The sequence below is a fragment of the Cebus imitator genome, unplaced genomic scaffold, assembly GCF_001604975.1.
Source record: "Cebus imitator isolate Cc_AM_T3 unplaced genomic scaffold, Cebus_imitator-1.0 Scaffold15, whole genome shotgun sequence".
NCBI classification, from domain to species: Eukaryota; Metazoa; Chordata; class Mammalia; order Primates; family Cebidae; genus Cebus; species Cebus imitator.
In genome coordinates, this window is record NW_016107330.1 from 826,700 (window position 1) to 845,359 (window position 18,660).

General features: G+C 51.1%; 2 protein-coding genes across 4 annotated transcripts in view; one reads left to right on the forward strand and one right to left on the reverse strand.

The window, feature by feature from the left end:
- Positions 1–9,017: 9,017 nt before the first annotated feature.
- The window catches only part of LOC108286071 (proline-rich protein 2-like), a 31,744-nt gene continuing 22,101 nt past the window's right edge, over positions 9,018–18,660 (reverse strand). Inside the window, exons 3-5 of the mRNA XM_037730758.1 lie at positions 10,596–10,738; positions 10,138–10,484; positions 9,018–9,571 (exon numbers count right to left, since the gene is read on the reverse strand). Of these exons, the coding sequence (XP_037586686.1) occupies positions 9,224–9,571; positions 10,138–10,484; positions 10,596–10,738 (838 nt within the window). The 3' untranslated portion in view covers positions 9,018–9,223. The remainder of the gene's footprint in view (positions 9,572–10,137; positions 10,485–10,595; positions 10,739–18,660) is intronic.
- Positions 9,616–18,660, forward strand: part of PIK3CD (phosphatidylinositol-4,5-bisphosphate 3-kinase catalytic subunit delta) — a 75,259-nt gene continuing 66,214 nt past the window's right edge. For 2 of the 3 annotated variants that reach the window (XM_037729556.1, XM_017503646.2), the window contains exon 1: positions 9,616–9,743. The gene's annotated coding sequence lies outside the window, so the exon portion shown is untranslated. The remainder of the gene's footprint in view (positions 9,744–18,660) is intronic. The other variant, XM_017503604.2, reaches the window with a different exon arrangement.

Sequence of the window (18,660 nt, forward strand, 5' to 3'; positions counted from 1 at the left end):
GCTTGCTGCAAGATATACACTTGCTGAATGAATCAGTGTTGCAAAGCTGGGGTCACTACCTCCAGTGTATGGCGGGCATGGGGTTGAATCCAGGCTCCTGACCCCAAACTCTGCTGCCCCCCACCTCCTCCACCACCTCTTGAACTTTGCATCAGAAGCAGGACTGTGGATTCATTGAACCCTCCCCTAGCCCTGGGTCAGAGACTGCATTATTGTTCCTTTGTGCCAGATGGGGAAACTGAGGCAGAAATGGCTGGTTCAAGGTCACACAGTCGACAGATGGTGGGGCAGGAATGTGAACCCAGGTAGCCTGGGTTTTGAGTATGTGTGTTTTACAGAAAGAATTTCTGAGCCGGGCATGTTGGCTCACACCTGTAATCCCAGCACTTTGGGAGGCTGAGGCAGGCGGATCAGCTGAGGTCAGGAGTTCGAGACCAGCCTGTCCAACATGGAGAAACCCCGTCTCTACTAAAAATACAAAATTAGTCAGGTGTGGTGGTGCATGCCTGTAATCCCACCTACTTGGGAGGCTGAGGCAGGAGAATCACTTGAACCCAAAAGGTAAATGTTGCGGTGAGCCGAGATTGTGCCATTGCACTCTAGCCTGGGCAACAAGAGCGAAACTCTGTCTCAAAAAAAAAAAAAAAAAAGAATTTCTGTGGAGCCCCCATCTAGCTGGACCCAGAAACACAATCTTCACCAGCTCATTCCTGCCCTAGAGTCCTGGAGCACCTGGCCGCCTCTGAGCTGTCTGATCTGGCCCGCAATCAAGTGCAAGGGGCACCATCCCCTCCACCTGCAAACCCCACAGCCCCTGACCCTCTGCGTCATTCTGCAGCCCATTGGTCACAACCTGGGGATGGAGGCTGCAAGGCCAGAGACTCCTGACTCCTTTACCCCAGGTATTCCTGTCTGGTCACCTCTCAACGCTCCTTGGAGCCTGGGTCCTTGCAAGTCAGACTTACAAGGAGTGGAATATGACCTTGGCCTCGTTCTCCAACCATCTGCTCTGCCCTTTCGTTGCCATCATCCTTACGTGATCCGGGGCAGCAGCTTTCTAGTTGTGTTGACTGGAACCTACAGTAAGAAACACATCTGACATCTCACACACACTCACACATGCCTGGGGAGGAACACCTGCCCTTTCTACAGGGAATGCAGCCTGACATTGTCTTTCTGTTCTATTTTTAAATTAAATTAAATTAAATTAAATTAATTTATTTTGAAACGGAGTCTCAGTCTGTTGCCCAGGCTGGAGTGCAGTGGCACAATCTCGGCTCACTGCAACCAGCGATTCTGGTGCCTCAGCCTCCGGAGTAGCTGGAACTACAGGCATGCACCACCATGCCCAGCTGATTTTTGTATTTTTAATAAAGACAGGGTTTCACCATGTTGGCCAGGCTGGTCTCAAACTCCTGACCTCAGGTGATCCACTCACCTTGGCCTTTCAAAATGCTGGGATGACAGGCATGAGCCATTGCGCCCAGCCTCCATTCTATTTTTTCACACTTGACCCACTGAATGGTTCTCCAGCGCACTAGCATGTCACAACCTGCTGTTGCTGCTATTGAAAAATGCTCTTGGCCAGGTGCAGTGGCTCACGCCTGTCATCCCAGCACATTGGGAGGCCAAGGAAGGTGGATCACTCAAGCCCAGGAGTTCAAGACCAGCCTGGCCAACATAGCGAGACCTCATCTCCAAAAATAAAAAAAATTAGCTGGCTGTGGTGGCACACACCTGCAGTCCCAGTTACTTGGGAGGCTGCGGTGGGAGGAGGATTGCTGGAGCCTATAGGATGAGGCTACAGTAAGCCATGGTCACACCACTGCACTCCAGCCTGGGCAACAAGATCCTATCTCAAAGAAAAAAAGAAAGAGAAAGAGAGAGAAAGAAAAAGAAAGAAGGAAGGAAAGAAAGAAAGAAGGAGAGAAGGAAGGAGGGAGGAAGGAAGGTGGGAAGGAAGGAAGGAGGGAAAGAAGGAAAGGCCAGGCGTGTTGGCTCATGCCTGTAATCCCAGCACTTTAGGAGGCCAAGGCAGGTGGATCACGAGGTCAGGAGTTTGTGACCAGCCTGGTCAACATGGTGAAACCCTGCCTCTACTAAAAATACAAAAAATTAGCCATGTGTGGTGGTGCATATCTGTAATCCCAGCGTCTTGGGAGGCTGAGGCAGGAGAATTGCTCGAACCTGGGAGGTGGAGGTTGCAGTGAGCCGAGATCATGCCACTGTACTCCAGCCTGGATGACAGAGTGAGACACCACTCAAATAAAGAAAGTGAGAGAGAGAGAGGGAGGGAGGGAAGGAAGAAAGGAAGAAAGGAAAGGAAGGAAAGGAAGGAAGGAAGGAAGGAAGGAAGGAAGGGTTAAAAAAATATTCTTTTAGAGCAGAAATATCCAATCTTGCAAAGTCCAAAGATGCTGTTCTAGGATATAACTAGAAGGATAGTTCAGAAACTCGTTTTCTGAGGGTGCCCTCCATGTCATGCACAGTGATAGCATTTTTCCATGTATGAATTCATTTCGTCCCAACAGCAGTTCTGAGAGTTGGACACCATTCTTAGCATCCCCAGGCTACAGATGAGGAGGCAGAGGCACAGAGATGTTAAGTCGCCTGAGGTCACACAGCTCCACAGTGGCAGGCCAGGCAGTTTGGTTCCAAGGAAGGTGCTCTTAACCCCTAGTAATCCCAGCACTTTGGGAGCCCAAGACGGGTGGATCACTGGAGGTCAGGAGTTCCCGACCAGCCTGGTCAACATGGTAAAACCCTGTCTCTTAACCCCAGTAATGCCAGCACTTTCACCACACTGTTTCTGGCCAAAGCAAAAGGGTAAGAACTCGGGCTGGTAGTTTCTGCCTTGCCTGGGAGGAAAAGACCCATGCCCAACAAAGTCGGCTTCCTGCCAGGATGGGGCATGGAGGCAGGTGTCTGGAGTCCTTTGTGCAGCGGCTAAAGAAGTGGGCTCTTCACACCTGCATCCCCCACCGCCTGGGTGCTCAGAATGCTGCCCTGAGCTAACCCTTGTTGCGGACATGCGTGGGTGGTAGTGGTGAAGCAACCCCGGGTTGAGCAGAGCAAAAACATTTGCAGCGTTTCTGCGAAGCTGTGAGTTGCTTGGCTTTTGGGGGGGAAGTTCTGCAGGGACGTTCTGCATGAGAGGGTTACGGGAAAGAAGAAGGCTTGGGCTGGCATGGTGGCTCATGCCTGTAATCCCAGCACTTTGGGAGGCTGAGGCAAGTGGATCACCTGAGGTCAAGAGTTCTTGCCTAGACTGCCAAGATGGTGAAATCCCACTTCTACTAAAGATACAAAAATTATGGCCAGGTGTGGTGGCTCACGCCTGTAATCCCAGCACTTTGGGAGGCCGAGGCAGGCAGATCACCTGAGGTTGGGAGTTCGGGACCAGCCTGACGAACAGGGAGAAACCCCGTCTCCACTAAAAATACAAAATTAGACAGGCGTGGTGGCACATGCCTGTAATTCCAGCTACTCGGGAGACTGAGCCAGGAGAATCACTTGAACCTGGGAGAAAGAGGTTGTGGTGAGCTGAGATCGCACCACTGCACTCCAACCTGGACAACAAGAGTGAAACTCCGTCTCAAAAATAAATAAATAAATACAAATTCAAAAATCGTCTTGTCATTTCCACCTTGGTGGTGGATGTCTGTAATCCCAGCTACTCGGGAGGCTGAAGCAGGAGAATCGCTTGAACCCAGGAGGCAGAGGTGGCAGTGAGCCAAGGTTGTGCCACTGCACTCCAGCCTGGGTGACAGAACAAAACTCCATCTCAAAAAAAGAAAAAGAACAGGCCTGGAGGCCTGGGAAGCTCTTCAGAAGGGCCTGCAGTCGGCCTCTGCCTGCCCAAGCCTGTTCGCCACTGACCAGCCCCTCCCGTTAATGATTAAGGCCTCCTTTCTCTTCCATCAAGTGGGGCCAAGGTATTTCCCAATCAGCACTAATTTCCCGAGAAAGGAGCCGAGGCTCCAGAGCTGACGTGAGTAATGCACGCTGGTTGACTTTCCTGCAGCTAAGGGGCCATTTTTCTTCTAGGATTGCTGTCCATTCTCCACTGCCACGATTTCGTTTTCTTAACAAAGGGAACTTGAGGTAGCTTCCTCCAAGACACACATGATGACAGTTAAAAAGAAAGTGGAAGAGCTCAGAAACTGCAAAGGAAGGCAGCGGGCGATTCTATCAGGAACTGGAGGAACGATGACGGCTGTTCTTGAATGTTACATTTATTTATTTCTTGAGATGGAGTCTTACTCTGTCACCCAGGCTGCAGTGTAGTGGTGAGATACTGGCTCACTGCAACCTCCGTCTCCTGGGTTCAAGCGATTCTCCTGCCTCAGGAGTTAGGACTACAGGCGCCTGCCACCATGGCTGGCTAATTTTGTTTTTTCAGTAGAGATGGGATTTCATCATGTTGGCCAGGCTGGTCTCAAACTCCTGACCTCATGATCTGCCCACTTTGGCCTCCAAAAATGCTGGGATTATAGGCGTGAGACACTGCTTGCCCAGCTTGAATGTTAAATTTATCTTAAGCTTCCTGGTGCCCCGAGCAAAAGAGAGGGACATGATAAGTCCCTAGGGCCACAGTCTCAAAAAGGAAGTGTACTAGGTTTTCTGGAAAGTGAAACTTCTTTTTTTTTCTTTTCTTTGAGACTGAGGAGTTTTGCTCTTGTTGCCCAGGCTGGAGTATAATGGCATGATCTCAGCTCACTGAGGGAATTCTCCTGCCTCAGCCTCCCAAGTAGCTGGGATTACAGGTGCCCATCACCAGGCCTGGCTAATTTTTGTTTTGGTTTGCTTTTGGTTTTATTGAGACAGAGTCTTGCTCTGTCGTCCAGCTGGAGTGCAGTGGTACAATCTCGGCTGGCTACAACCTCTGCCTCCCAGGTTCAAGCAATTCTCCTGCCTCAGCCTCCTGAGTAGCTGGGCATGTGCCACCACGCCTGGCTAATTTTTGTATTTTTAGTAGAGACGGGGTGTCACTACTAAAATAATATGGCCAGGCTGGTCTCGAACTCCTGACCTTGTGGTCCACCCACCTCAGCCTCCCAAAGTGCTGGGATTATAGGTGTGAGCCACCATGTCTGGCCATATTATTATTATTATTATTTTAGGAGAGACGGGGTTTTGCCATGTTGGCCAGGCTGTCCTGGGACTCTTGGCCTCAGGTGATCCACCCACCTTGGCCTCCCAACATGCTGGGATTACACGCATGAGCCACCTCGCCTGGCTGAAATTGAAACTCGTTAGGACTGAGGACTAAGGAGACCCGTGGCATGATGAAGTAGCAAGGATCTGGAAGAAGTTATTATAAACATTTATAGATGGTGTGGTCCTGAAAAAGGACTCAACCTTCCTGAGCCTCAGTTTTCTCATCCGTAAATTGGGGATGATAAGATTTACCTTGCTGGGCTGTTGTGGGTATCAGGGAGAAAATATAACTCCTCCTCAGCCCCTTTAAGTTTGTAGTTAGGACATACCACTTTACAAAAGGCAGATTCACATGAAAACCCAGCAAGTTTATTAACACATGCAGTGCACATAGCGAGGAAGAAACCTCAATGAAAGGTGACCTGAAGCAGTGGCTCAGAGCTCTGGCTTATCCAGCACCTTTGACAACGAATAAAAATTTTTTTTTTTTTTTTTTTTTTTTTTTGAGATGGAGTCTTGCTCTGTTGCCAGGCTGGAGTGCAGTGGCGTGATCTCAGCTCACTGCAACCTCCACCTCCCTGGTCCAAGCAATTCTCCTGCCTCAGCCTCCCCAGTAGCTGGGACTACAGGTGTGTGCCACCACACCCGGCTAATTTTGTATTTTTAGTAGAGCCACCGTGCCCGGCCCAGTCTTGACTTTTTGCATACCTAAATATAGGACATAAATTCTATTTTACTGGAGACAATGCTTATCAGCTCAGAGGCACCAGAAGAGCCTACAAACAAACCTTCCTCCATTCATTTTCTCCCATATATTTACCTTCCCACAGTTTCCCACCCCAGGAAGCCTAAAACTGCTTTCCCTTGTCTTGTCACTTCTTGAAAATTCATTGTTATGGCCAGGCAAGGTGGCTCACACCTGTAATCCCAGCATTTTGGGAGGTCGAGGTGGGCAGATGGAGGCGGGTGACAAAGTGAGACCCTGTCTCAAAATAATAACAACAATAATAATAATCATTTAAAAGTCAAGATTACAACAAATCTAGTTTACAGATCTTAACTGACTTTCATTCATGATTCTACTTACTATTACTATTTTTTTTAGAAATAGGGTCTCATTTTGTCACCCAGGCTGAATTGCAGAGGTGAGATCACAGCTCACTGCAACCTTGAATTTCTGGGCTCAAGCAACCCTCCTTCTTCCTCAGTCTCCCAAGTAGCTAAAACTACAGGCACATGCCACCATGCCTGGCTAATTTTGTATTTCTTTTTTTTTTTTTTTTTTTGAGACGGAGTTTCACTCATGTTACCCAGGCTGGAGTGCAATGGCGCGATCTCGGCTCACCGCAACCTCCGCCTCCTGGTTTCAGGCAATTCTCCTGCCTCAGCCTCCTGAGTAGCTGGGACTACAGGCACGCGCCACCATGCCCAGCTGATTTTTTGTAGTTTTAGTAGAGACAGGGTTTCACCATGTTGACCAGGATGGTCTCGATCTCTTGACCTCGTGATCCACCCGCCTCGGCCTCCCAAAGTGCTGGCGTGAGCCACCGCGCCCAGCCTAATTTTGTATTTCTTTGTAAAGATGAGATCTCACTATGTTGCTCAGACTGGTCTTGATCCTCTAACCTCAGCCTCCCAAAGTGTTGGAATTCCAGGCGTGAGCCACTGCTGCCTGGCCTATTAATGGGTCTAACATTGGGAGTCCCTCAGAACCAGGACAGGTTTAAAGGACTTCAGCCAGTAACATAGTGTTTATGGATGAAAAACAGAAGTAAGGTACAGAGCTTAATTGGTTACGGTGTTTGCCTTGTTTGAATCAGTTGGCCACCTAAGATCTATTAAAGCTCAGCTGCTGTAACTGACCAAAACTCACCTATTTGCTACGTGATATACTCTTAAGTTAATTAGCTTCATTTAGCATGAATGACTCCATATTGATTTGGTCTGTTGGACCCAGTACAGGGTACTTGTCCAAATCAATGGCCTCCTGCGAATTTTATTTATCAGGCAGAAAGGGGCAGAGGATAGAAAGGTCTCTTCATCTGCTTGCTGCTTCTTAATTGCCTTCAGCTAAAAAATATTTATGTCAAAGAGGTATATTTTGGGGGGACATATTCTGGTTTCCTTCACGGGGATCAAAGGGAACAATATAGCCCATCTTAGCGCTTGGCAATTTGGCACGGCTCCATTCTCCTGGCAGCGTCTCGCATAGTAAAAAGCATGACTTGAACTGCTGTCAGCACATACATATTCAATGAAGAGTTCCCTTGGAGGATGCGAAAGCATTCCTTACCTGGCTGTTTCTTGCAATGAACTCTGAAGACCAGAGGGCAGTGTTGAAGGTGCAGCCTAGCAAAAGCATGGACAGGACCAGGTTTTAGGAAACCTCGGGACAGGCTGCTCACTTGGCCGTCAGAGTTCCTTCTGAAATGCCCATTGTTCTTCTGGCTCTTGGCATCCTTGAAGTGGGCTAGAGACCCCGGCTAAGGCCCAGTGATCTGAGCCTGGGGTAGGCGTGAGGCTGCAAGCCTCAGACGCTTCACTATGAAGGGTGTTCGGGTGCATTCCTGGAGTCAGCCCAACGTTCCTTCCAAAAGGGACCTGTAGTCCCTCCTGGCTCCTCTGCAAGTGTCCACCTCGGGATACAGAACTTGCAGCCTGGACCTTAGAAAACTGGGACCAGGCCGGGTACGGGCCTCACCCTTCCAAGTAGCTTGGACTGCAGGTTCATGCCACCATGCCTAGTTAATTTTTGTATTTTTAGTAGAGACGGGGTTTTGCCATGCTGGTCTCAAACTCCTGACCTCAGGTGACCCACTCGTCTTGGCCTCCCAAAGGAGGCCAAGGGATTACAGAAATGAGCCACCATGCCTGGCCAGGCAGAGGTTGCAGTGAGCTGAGATTGTGCTACTGCACTCCAGCCTGCATGACAGAGCGAGACCCTGTCTCAAAAAACAAAAAAACAAAACAAAAAATAAATCCTGGGACCATTTAACAAGCCACTCCATCTTACCCAAGCCCTCTCCCCTTTCCTGGCTGGAGTAATGGCCTCTGGGCCTCTCTTTCTTTCTCTTTCTTTTTTTGGAGGGCAGGGGAAAAAAATTAGACGGGATTGGTGGCGAGTGCCTGTAATCCTGGCGACTCAAGAAGCTGAGGCGGGACAACCCGGAGGCAGAGGTTGCAGTAAACCAAGATCGCACCACTGCACTCCAGCCTGAGCGACAGAGCCAGCCTCCCTCTCAAAAAAAAAAAATAAATAAAAGGGCAGGGAGAGGAACTGAATTAAGATGATGCTAAATTAGAAACAAAAAAAAAAAAAAAAAAAGTCACCTACGTGTGGTGGTGTGTACCTGTAATCCCAGCTACTTGGGAGGCGGAGGCAGAAGAATTTCTTGAACCTGGGACAGGGAGTTGCAGTGAGCCGAGATCGGGCCACTGCACTCCGGCCTGGACAACAGAGCAAGCTCTGTCTTGAAAAAAAAGAAAAGAAAAATAGGAATAGAGGCTTGGGCTCCTGGGGAGGTGATACAGAAGTTAAGGGAGAGTGCGGTGGGACAGAGTATGGTGAATGAAGCTTGCTTGTCTTCTTATGCATGGAAAATTTCTCAGCTAAGAAAAGTTAGCTCTGAGCAGCGTTCGGCCTGATGCTAATACTTTACCAATGGGGATTTCCCTTTTCTTTTCTGCTTTTGAGACAGGGTCTCATTTTACTTCCCAGGCTGGAGTGCAGTGGTGCGATCATGGATCACTGCAGCCTCCATCTCCCCGACTTAAGCTATCTTCCCACCTCGGCCTATTGATTAGTTGGGACTACATGTGTGCACCACCACGACCGGCTAATTGAAAAAATTTTTTGTAGAGACAGGGTCTCCCTATGCTGCTCAGGCTGGCCCGAATTTCTGGGCTCAAGCGATCCTTCCACCTCGGCCTCCCAAAGCGCTGGGGTAGCAGGAGTGAGCCACAGCGCCAGGCCTGGAGATTTTCTTTGCAGATAAAAATCATTTTACAAAAAGACAGCTTTTCAGAGCTACTCCTGTGCCTGCAGTTTCTAAGAATAATCCCCTCAAAAAATGCCGAAGAAGTATATTTTGGGGTGGCATATGCTGGTCTCCCACAGCCATACACCTCGCAGTGGCGCTTGGGGCCCCTGGGTGCCTAGAGCTGCAGTTACTCCCTCTCCCTCGCCCGCTCTCGGCCTTTCCCTCGCTGCTGTTGAAATTCTTTGCTGCGTGAAGGTGGAGCGCTTAGGACCTTTATTTGGTTGTTTTCCTTTGCATAAAAAGAACACTTGTTTTGAAGCCGGGCAAGGTGCAGCTTCCAAAGGCACCTGGGATGAGGCCCCTCCAGCGGCAGGCGAGCTGGGGGTGTGGGCGGAGGGTGGAAGGCAGGCGCTGGGGGACCTGTTGTTTTCCTGTTACAAGAGAAAAGGAAACAAAGTGGGAAGTGCAGGGTGCTGGCTGGCTGCAGGAGGGGCCGCCCCGCCGCGCCCCGCCTCCCTCCCTCGAGGCTCACTCGCGCCCAGCGCCTTCGCTCCGAGCGGCCGCGAGCCGAGCCGCCCAGCCCAGTCAGCTGCGCCGGGACGGGTAAGCGACGCCGCTGGCTGCGTCAGGGAAGGTGGGAAGAGGACCGGGGCCAGGGGCTTCGGGAGCCAGGGCTGCGCTCTGCGCCGCGGGGCGGGCTGGCGGGCGTTTCTCCGGCACACACAGCCCGTGCGCCCTGGCCCTGGGCGCCCCCCCGCGTCTAGCGAGCCGGACCCTGGGCGCCCCGGAGTCCGGGCCTCTGGGACCTGAGCGGGGGCTGCCCTGGAGGCCCGGGGCCGTCCCCCGTGGGCCCGCCGAGAGGGGCGCGCGCAGCTCCCCGGTGCCTGCACTGCGCGCCTGGTCCGCGCGGCCCGGTGGCGGGGTCCCGGCTGCGTTCCCAGCGGCGGTGCGGCCTCCGGTGCGCCGGCCGAGGCTCCAGGAGACTGGAGGCGCTCACCGCGAGCGCCCGTCCGAACGCTGGCGAGAGGACCAGGGGCCTCCTACGCTCCCACTGACGGGGTCCCGGCTGCGCTCCCACTGGCGGTGGCGTCCGAGTGCCCTGGCGCGGAGAGAGGGCCGCGCACAGCTCGCCGGCGCCGGGGTCCTCTGTGCCCTTCCCAGCCTGGGCAAAGGAGGAGAGCGGCTGGAGCAGGGCCGGGGTGGAAGTTTCTGGGGCTCCCTCCCGGCGCCTGGACCCGCGCCCCGCCTCCCCGTCCCGGGCTGCTGCGCAGCTCGCCGCATTTGCTGCCGGCGAGATCAGCCCCGGATCTGCGGCGGAGTAGGGGTTACGCCGGCAAAACCGCCCTCAGCTTTGCATTTCCGGACTTTTTTTTTTTTTAATACTCTTACCCGTAATTCAGCCTGAATGAGGCTTTTGCAAAAAAAATCTCGTTTCCTGTTTTTATTTAGACTTACTCATCTTCACCTCCTCCTTTGAGATCAAGAAGAGGGGAACTAGGATGACCTTTCTTGGGCACCAGGATGGGGCGCTGTGGGGCGGGAAGCGGGGGTCCAGAGAACCGGGTAAGGGTCGCTGGGAGATCCCGCCGAAATGCGCTCTGGGTGGGACGAGGGTGGAGCAGGTAGGGGCGAGATTTCGGGGGTCGTGGGTTGGGGGCGCCCTGGAGCGGCCGAGGTGCGGGGTCCTCTCGTGTCACCCTTAGGGTCTACCCAGTTTGTGGATGGAGCCCGGGGCTGATCGGGGAGCCCTCACTTGGTGCAGGTGTTTCCTGGAAGGAAGGACCTGTGGATCTTGAAACCCACCAGACTCCATCAAGGGAGGTTTCTTCCTCCGGGCTCCTGAGAAGTGTCACCGCTGAGATGCTGGGCACAGCCGCGCGTGGATGTGAAGCGGGTGTGCCGTGGGCTGGAGTGGGAGTGGGCTCTTTTTCCTTTCTCAGAGCTCTCGGAGTGGAAGGTTTACTGCTCCTTAGGAACTTTGAAACCGAGGGCTAACCCCCTGCTCTCTTCCAGAAGAGTGGGTGCCTGACAGTGCTTGGTATTCTTGTCAATTGAATGGTACCATAGGGACGTTTCTCCCCCAAAGAACGGATCGTTCTTACCTTTGCGGTTTCAGTTGGACAACCGTAGGAGCTGAGTGGCGTTGTCTTCATTTTGCAGTAAGGAAACGAAGGCTCAGAAAAGTTAAATAACTCACCAACCCACACAGTTTACAAGTAACTCCACCAGATCCCAGCGCTTTCCGACGCCAGCGCATTTAATCATCTGGGGGTGCCGTTGCTTGCGAGGGGGCAGGAGAATGTCCTAGTAATTCTTTTGGGGGGGGTGTGGGGGGACGGACGACCTTTCAGAGAGCAGCCTCTAAGAAACCCCTGGAGACTCCCCTGTAACACCCGCTGCTGCCATTCACACCCCCTCCCCAATTTGATTGATGTGTTGAGTGGGGAGGAAGGTTTTTTCGGTTGATGAGGCTGTGACCAAATGCAAGGAGATATAAATAGAGCTTTTTCTTTGGCTCGTTCTAGAGCAGAAATGCCAACCCCTTAGCATTTCCATGGCCCGCTGGAGTTTGATTTCTTGGTGTTAGGATTCCAGCCACCTTGGCAGGTGAGAGGCCTGCCAAGACAAGGCCTGCCAGACGCCCAAGGCGTCCTGGGCTTGGTCCTCTTTGGGTACTTTCACAGAGTGATGGAAGACACTCTGGTGTGCTGGAGGAGTGCTCTTAAACCCAACTGTGGCTGAGAGCGGTTGCTCAGACCTTTCATCCCAGCGCTTTGGGAGGCCCAGACGGGAGGATCACTTGAAACCAGGAGTTGCAGTGAGCTATGATAGTGCCACTGCGCCCCAGCCTGGGTGACAGAGCGGGAGCCAAACTCTGAAAAATCTAACACACAGCAACCCAGTTGCCTGCTCTAGAGACAACTAAGCTAGCCTCCTTCTGAGCCCCACTTCCCCTACCCCTCAGCCCATGTTCAGAAACAGGCCACACTGCTCACTTAGATGTTTCTAGATAGGGCATGTGCCCCAGAGGTACTCCTGACCATGCAGATGTCCCCGTCTACCAGGACAAGCTGCATTTCTGTTTCTGCAGCCTCAGTCCACGCCGCCAGTTCTTTTCACTAAGCTGTGGGCTCGGTTTCTTCTCTTGTACTGAGTTTAGCAAGTGTTTCCTGAGGTGCCACGGGGGGCCAGGGGCTATGCTAAAGACCAGGCAGGCAGACTGGGAGGACATTGGCCCTTGGGGTGCTTACAGGACCGACAGGCCACCAATAGCTGGAGGCCAGCCACCATAGCCAGTTCGTTTTCACACAAGTGTGTCTGAGGAAATTCGTGGGTGGGAGTGGGAATGGTGAGAGGTCAGTTCCTGCTTGAACTTGTTTTTCTTCAATTGCACAGTGAAAGGGAGAAGTGAAAGTGCAACGGATGAAGCAATTCCCCCTCGGCTTTTCTTATTTTCAAAACCATTTCTGTGTAAAGAGCAGTTCGCTCAGTCCCGGAGGCCAGCTGCCGGTGTGGCCCGGCTGGTGGGGTTTGGGGCCCCAGCAAATGTTTCCTTAACGTGGGACCTTTGGAAAGCTCTTTCAGGCTGGGCACGGTGGCTCACGCCTGTAATCCCAGCACTTTGGGAGGCCGAGGCAGGCAGATTGCTTGAGGTTAGGAGGAGTTCAAGACCATCCTAGTGAACATGGAGAAATCCTGTTTCTGCTAAAATAAATAAATTAAATAAATAAAAATTAGCTGGGTGTGGTGGTGACCACCTGTAATCCCAGCTACTCAGGAGGCAGAGGCAGGAGAATCGCTTGAACCCAGAAGGTAGAGGTTGTAGTGAGCTGAGATTGCACCACTGCACACCAGCCTGGGCAACAAAGTGAGGCTCCATCTCAAAAAAAGAAGAAAAAAAAGCTCTTTCATTCAGGAGGGTGGCTTCAGCTACTCCCCAGGGGACACGCATGTTTCCCAGCAAAGCTGTTAGAGAAGATGGTCTATAAGCAGTGCCCCAGGGTGGATGAGACGAGGCAGGGCCCTGCCCACTGGAGGATGGCAGAGCCTGGCTTGTTTGAGAGGGAGGAAAATATTGTCACCTTGGTACCGGTGACAGTGTTTCATAAATAGTGAAGGTTGCAAAACGCCACCTCTTTCCCTACAGTTAATGCTAAGACTCACTTGTCTTTAATTTGGTTGGTGGAAATTCCCCCAATCATATCAGAAATGTGCCAGTTTCAAGATGGAAAAAAAGAAAAAACCCAGGAACCCCACTGCCCCCCTTTTCCCCTTTTTGATTGCAGCTAAACACTGTGGCTTGCTGTGGGTCCTACCAAAATAATAAGCCACTCTCCGCTCCCTGAGGGCCAGCACCCTGGGGCTTGTGAAAGTTCCAGCTGCTCTGGCTGGATATGCGTGAAACTCCCCTCCTGCCCCCCGAAGTGACAACCTCACCACCTCGGATAAGGGTCAGGACTCCTGGAAATGGGTGCCTTTTCCTATTACTTACTTTCTGTGTGTTTTTTTGTCTTTTGTTTGTTTGTTTGTTTTTTTGAGACAGAGTTTCACTCTTGTCGCCCAGGCTGGAGTGCAGTGACATGATCTCAGCTCACTGCAACCTCTGCCTCTTGGGTTCAAGCGATTCTCATGCCTCAGCCTCCCGAGTAGCTGAGATTACAGGTGCCTGCCACCAGGCCCAGCTAATTTTTCTATTTTTGGTAGACATGGGGTTTCGCCATGTTGCTGCTGGTCTCGAACTCCTGACCGCAGATGATCCACCCGCCTCAGCCTCCCAAAGTGCTGGGATTACAGGTTTGAGCCACCATGCCTGGCCTTCCTATTAAATTCAGAGCACAGGGGGAGTGATCAGAGTGAAGGGTGGCATTTCTAAAGTGGTATTTCAGTTGGCTTCCGTTTCACTCATATTGGGGGAAAGTGCTTCCACTTAGAGAAAATGCTGGGAGAGTGGGGGTGCCAGGAGTGGGGTGCGGGGTAGGAGACGCAGAAAGGGATGGACCTGTTTGGGACTTTTGGTCCTGGAGGGACGGGGTGCAGGTCAAGAATCCCTTATCCAACATGCTTGGAACCAGAAATGTGCTGGATTTTGGAATATTTGCATTATATGCTTACCAACTGAGCATCCTACGTCCAAAAATCTGACATCTGAAATGCTCCAAGGAGCTTTGTATTTGAGCATGGTAGCACTCAAAAATTTTAGATTTGGGAATGTTTTAGATTTCAGATTTGGGATGCCCAACCTGTGGTAACCTCCTGTAGCTACTGTAACAAATGACCTCAAACTTTTTGGCTTAAAAGCAACAGAAACATCCCAGTGCTTTGGGAGGCCGAGGCGGGCGGATCACGAGGTCAAGAGATCGAGACCATCCTGGCCAACATGGTGAACCCCCGTCTCTACTAAAAATACAAAAATTAGCGGGGTGTTTGGCATGCACCTGTAGTCCCAGCTACTGGGGAGGCTGAGGCGGAAGAATCGCTTGAACCCGGGAGGTGGAGGTTGCAGTGAGCCGAGACTGTGCCACTGTGCTCCAACCTGGCGACAGAGCAAGACTCTGTATCAAAAAAAGAAAAAAAACAAAAAACAGAAACATGCATGCATATTAGTTTCAGCTACTTGGGAGGCTGAGGTGGGAGGATCACTTGTGCCCAGGAGTTGGAGGCTGCAGTGAGCCATGATTGAGCCTGAGTAGCCATGGCACTACAACCTGGGCAACATTGCAAGATTCTGTCACTAGAAAAAAAAAAAGAAATTAGCCAGGCAAAGTGGCTCACACCTGTAATCCCAGCACTTTGGGAGGCTGAGGTGGGCAAGTCACCTGAGATCAGGAGTTTGAGACTCTCCTGGTGAATGTGGTGAAACCCCATCTCTACTAAAAATACAAAAATTAGCCGGGTGTGGTGGCATGCACCTGTGGTCCCAGCTATTCGGGAGGCTAAGGCAGGAGAATCACTTGAACCCAGGAGATGGCGCTTGCAGTGAGCTGAGATCGCGCCATTGCACTCTAGCCTGGGAGACAGAGTGAGACCCATCTCAAATAAAAGAAGAATAAAAAAAAGAAAACAGAAAAGTATCCTCTTACAGGGAGAATCGCTTGAACCCGGGAAGCGGCGGTTGCAGTGAGTTGAGATCACACCACTGCATTCTAGCCTGGGTGACAGAGCGAGACTCCAACTCAGAAAAAAAAAAAGAAATGTATTCTCTCACAGTTCTGGAGGCCAGAAGTTAAAAATTAAGGCGTCAGCAGGGCTTTGCTCCCTCCGGGGGCTGTGGGGAGAGTCTTTCTTGGCTCTTCCTTCTGGGGGCGCCGTCATATCTTGGCCTGTGGCTATATCATCATCTCTGCCTCTGTCTTCACAAGGACGTCTCCTCCATGTGTCTGGGTCTCTGTCTCTTATAAGTGCACTGTCCTTGGATTTGGGACTCCCCCGGATAATTCAGGTAGTAATCATTCCAGGATCTTTAACTCACTTATATCTGCAAAGACCCATTTTCCACATTATTATTTTTCCAAATAATGCCCAGGTCCTGGGGGTTAAGACCTATCTTGTGGGGGCCACCATTCAGCCCGCAGCAGATAAACAGGAATATCTTTCTGTATTTTCTGGGGAAGGTGGGAGTGCTGCTGTCATTGCAGCGACGCTGCCCTGTTCGGCCACTTTCCCCTGGGTGACTTGAGTCCCTTATGGTCTCTGCTGCACCACTGACCCCAGCCTGCTTCCTGCTTCCTGTTCCCCAACTTTTATCAACTGGCAGTCCCTCCCCACCCCCCCGCAACCTCGTGGGGTCCCAGGAGCAGAAAACTTCTGGAGTTCAGAGGCAGAGGCGAAAGGCTTGTCTTACTTTCCCTCCCTGACAAATTCATCCCTCCTTATCTTCAACTACAGCCGCTGCTCTCCCAGCCCAGCGCTACTCTCCGTCTCTGAGGTCACACAGCCCCTCACATTTTTGTTTGTTTGTTTGTTTGAGATGGAATTTTGCTTTTGTCACCCAGGCTGGAGTACCGTGGCTGATCTCGGCTCACCGCAACCTCCACCTCCTGGGCTTAAGTGATTCTCCTGCCTCAGCATCCTGAGTAGCTGGGATTATAGGCATGCACCACCACACCCGGCTAATTTTGTATTTTTAATAGAGACAGGGTTTCTCCATGTTGGTCAGGCTGGTCTTGAACTCCCGACCTCAGGTGATCCGGCTGCCTCCGCCTCCCCAAGTGCTGGGATTACAGGCATGAGCCACTGAGACCAGCTAGCCCCTCACATTTTGAACTTTTGTCTGGCGGCAGAGGTGGGGGGAGGGCTCAAATGGGGACACAGACACTGCTGTGTTCCCACCTCTTACACCACAGACATGGTACGGGGCTGGTGGCACAGGGATGGTTTTGAGAGATCCCTTCCTCATTGACATTTGTAGGAGGGGTAGATAAGGACATGGGAGAATGATTGGGGTGAGGGGCTCCAGGGCCCTCTGGAAGGGCTGGGCCCACCTCTTGCATCAGCCGCTGTGGGACATTGCTCTGTTCTGTGTTGGTCATGAAATCTGGAAGAAGTGCTTTCTTATCAATAGGGAAGCCTGATCAGCCTTGTTTTTGAAACTCTGGAAAACCGTTTATGGCTGGGCATGGTGGCTCATGCCTGTATTCCTAATGCTTTGGGAGGTTAAGGAAGGAGGATCGCTTGAGCCCAGGAGTTTGAGACCAGCCTGGGAAATACAGTGAGACCCCCATCTCTGCAAAAAATAAAAACAAATTAGCTGGGCATGATGATGCATGACTGTAGCCCCAGCTGTGTGGGAGACTGAGGTGGGAGGATTACTTGAGTCCAGGAGTTTAAGGCTGCAGTAAGCTGTGGCTTCAACACTATACTACAGCCTGGGTGACAGAGCGAGACCCTGTAAAAAAAAAAGTCTTTTAAGTCCAGGTGAGGGTGGGGCCAAGTGAGGTGGTGGTTTTAGGGGGATTGCCACATGGAAGAAAATGTACTGTCTTTGGAGTCAGCTGAACTGGGTTTTTCCCAGCCACATTTTTTTTTTTTTTTTTGAGGCAAAGTCTCACCCTCTCACCCAAGCTGGAGTGCAGTGGCACGATCTCAGCTCACTGCAACCTCTACCTCCCAGGTTCAAGCGATTCTCCTGCCTCAGCCTCATGAGTAGCTGGGATTATAGGCACATATCCCCATGCCCAGCTGATTTTTGTATTTTTAGTAGAGCCGGGGTTTTGCCATGTTGGCCAGGCTGGTCTCAAACTCCCGACCTCTGGTGATCCACCCGCCTCGGCCTCCCAAAGTGCTGGACCCAGCCACCCAGCCACTTTTTATCTTCTGCGTGAACTTAGGCAAATCTCGTAACCCGTCAGAGCCTCAGAGTCCAGTTGTAACACTGGGATAGCAATACCTACCTGTTAGGCTGGAGGATTTCGTATATTGTCCTGTGTAAAGTACCAGGCACACAGCAATCCATGAAATCTGCAAAGGACCTGGTGTGGAGTGGATTAGAAACAGAAGCCATTTATCATCATCCATAGCCCAACACAGCGGCTGCCCATTTGGATATCCTTTCCATTAACTTATCTTGATCATAGATTTTAACTTAGTTGTAATTACAAGAACACATGGACACAGGGAGGGGAACAACACACACTGGGGCTTGTGGGGGCAGGCAGGGGGAGGGAGAGCATCAGGATAAATAGCTAATGCATGGGGGCTTAATACCTAGGTGATGGGTTGCTAAGTGCATCAAACCACCATGGCACACGTTTACCTGTTGAGCAAACCTGCACATCCTGTACATGTATCCCAGAACTTAAAATAAAACATAATTTAGTTGTGGCCGGGTGCGTTGGCTCACGCCTATAATCCCAGCACTTTGGGAGGCCCAGGCGGATGAATCACGAGGTCAGGAGTTCGAGACCAGCCTGACCCACATGGTGAAACCCCATCTCTACTAAAAATACAAAAATTAGCCAGGCATGGTGGTGCATGCTTGTAATACCAGCTACTCAGGAGGCTGAGGGCAGGAGAATCGCTTGAACCCAGGAGGTGGAGGTTGCTGTGAGCCAAGATCGCGCCACTGCACTCCAGCCTGGGTGACAGAGCCAGATTCTGGCTCAAAAAAATAAATAAAATAATAATAATTTAGTTGTAATTAGTAGGGATATGCTTTTTTATCTTGATTTTTATGTTTAATAGTAAAACATACATAACATAAAATTTACCATTTTAAGCATTTTTAAGAGCGCAGTTCTGTGGGATTTAGTACATTCACACTATTGTGCAACCATCACCACTGCCCACCCCCAGACATTTTTTTCCTGTTGCAAAATTGAAATTCTTTTCCCCTTAAACACTAACTCCCCTTTCCTCCCAGCCCTGGCAGCCATTCTGCTGTCTCTAAGCTTTTGACAACTCTAGGTACTACACATGAGTGGAATCCGACAGCATTTGTCTTTTTATGACTGGCTTCATTAATTTAGCTAGCTTTCTTGAAGCCTAATCCATGTGGGGTAATTTTTTTTCTTTTTTTTTTTTT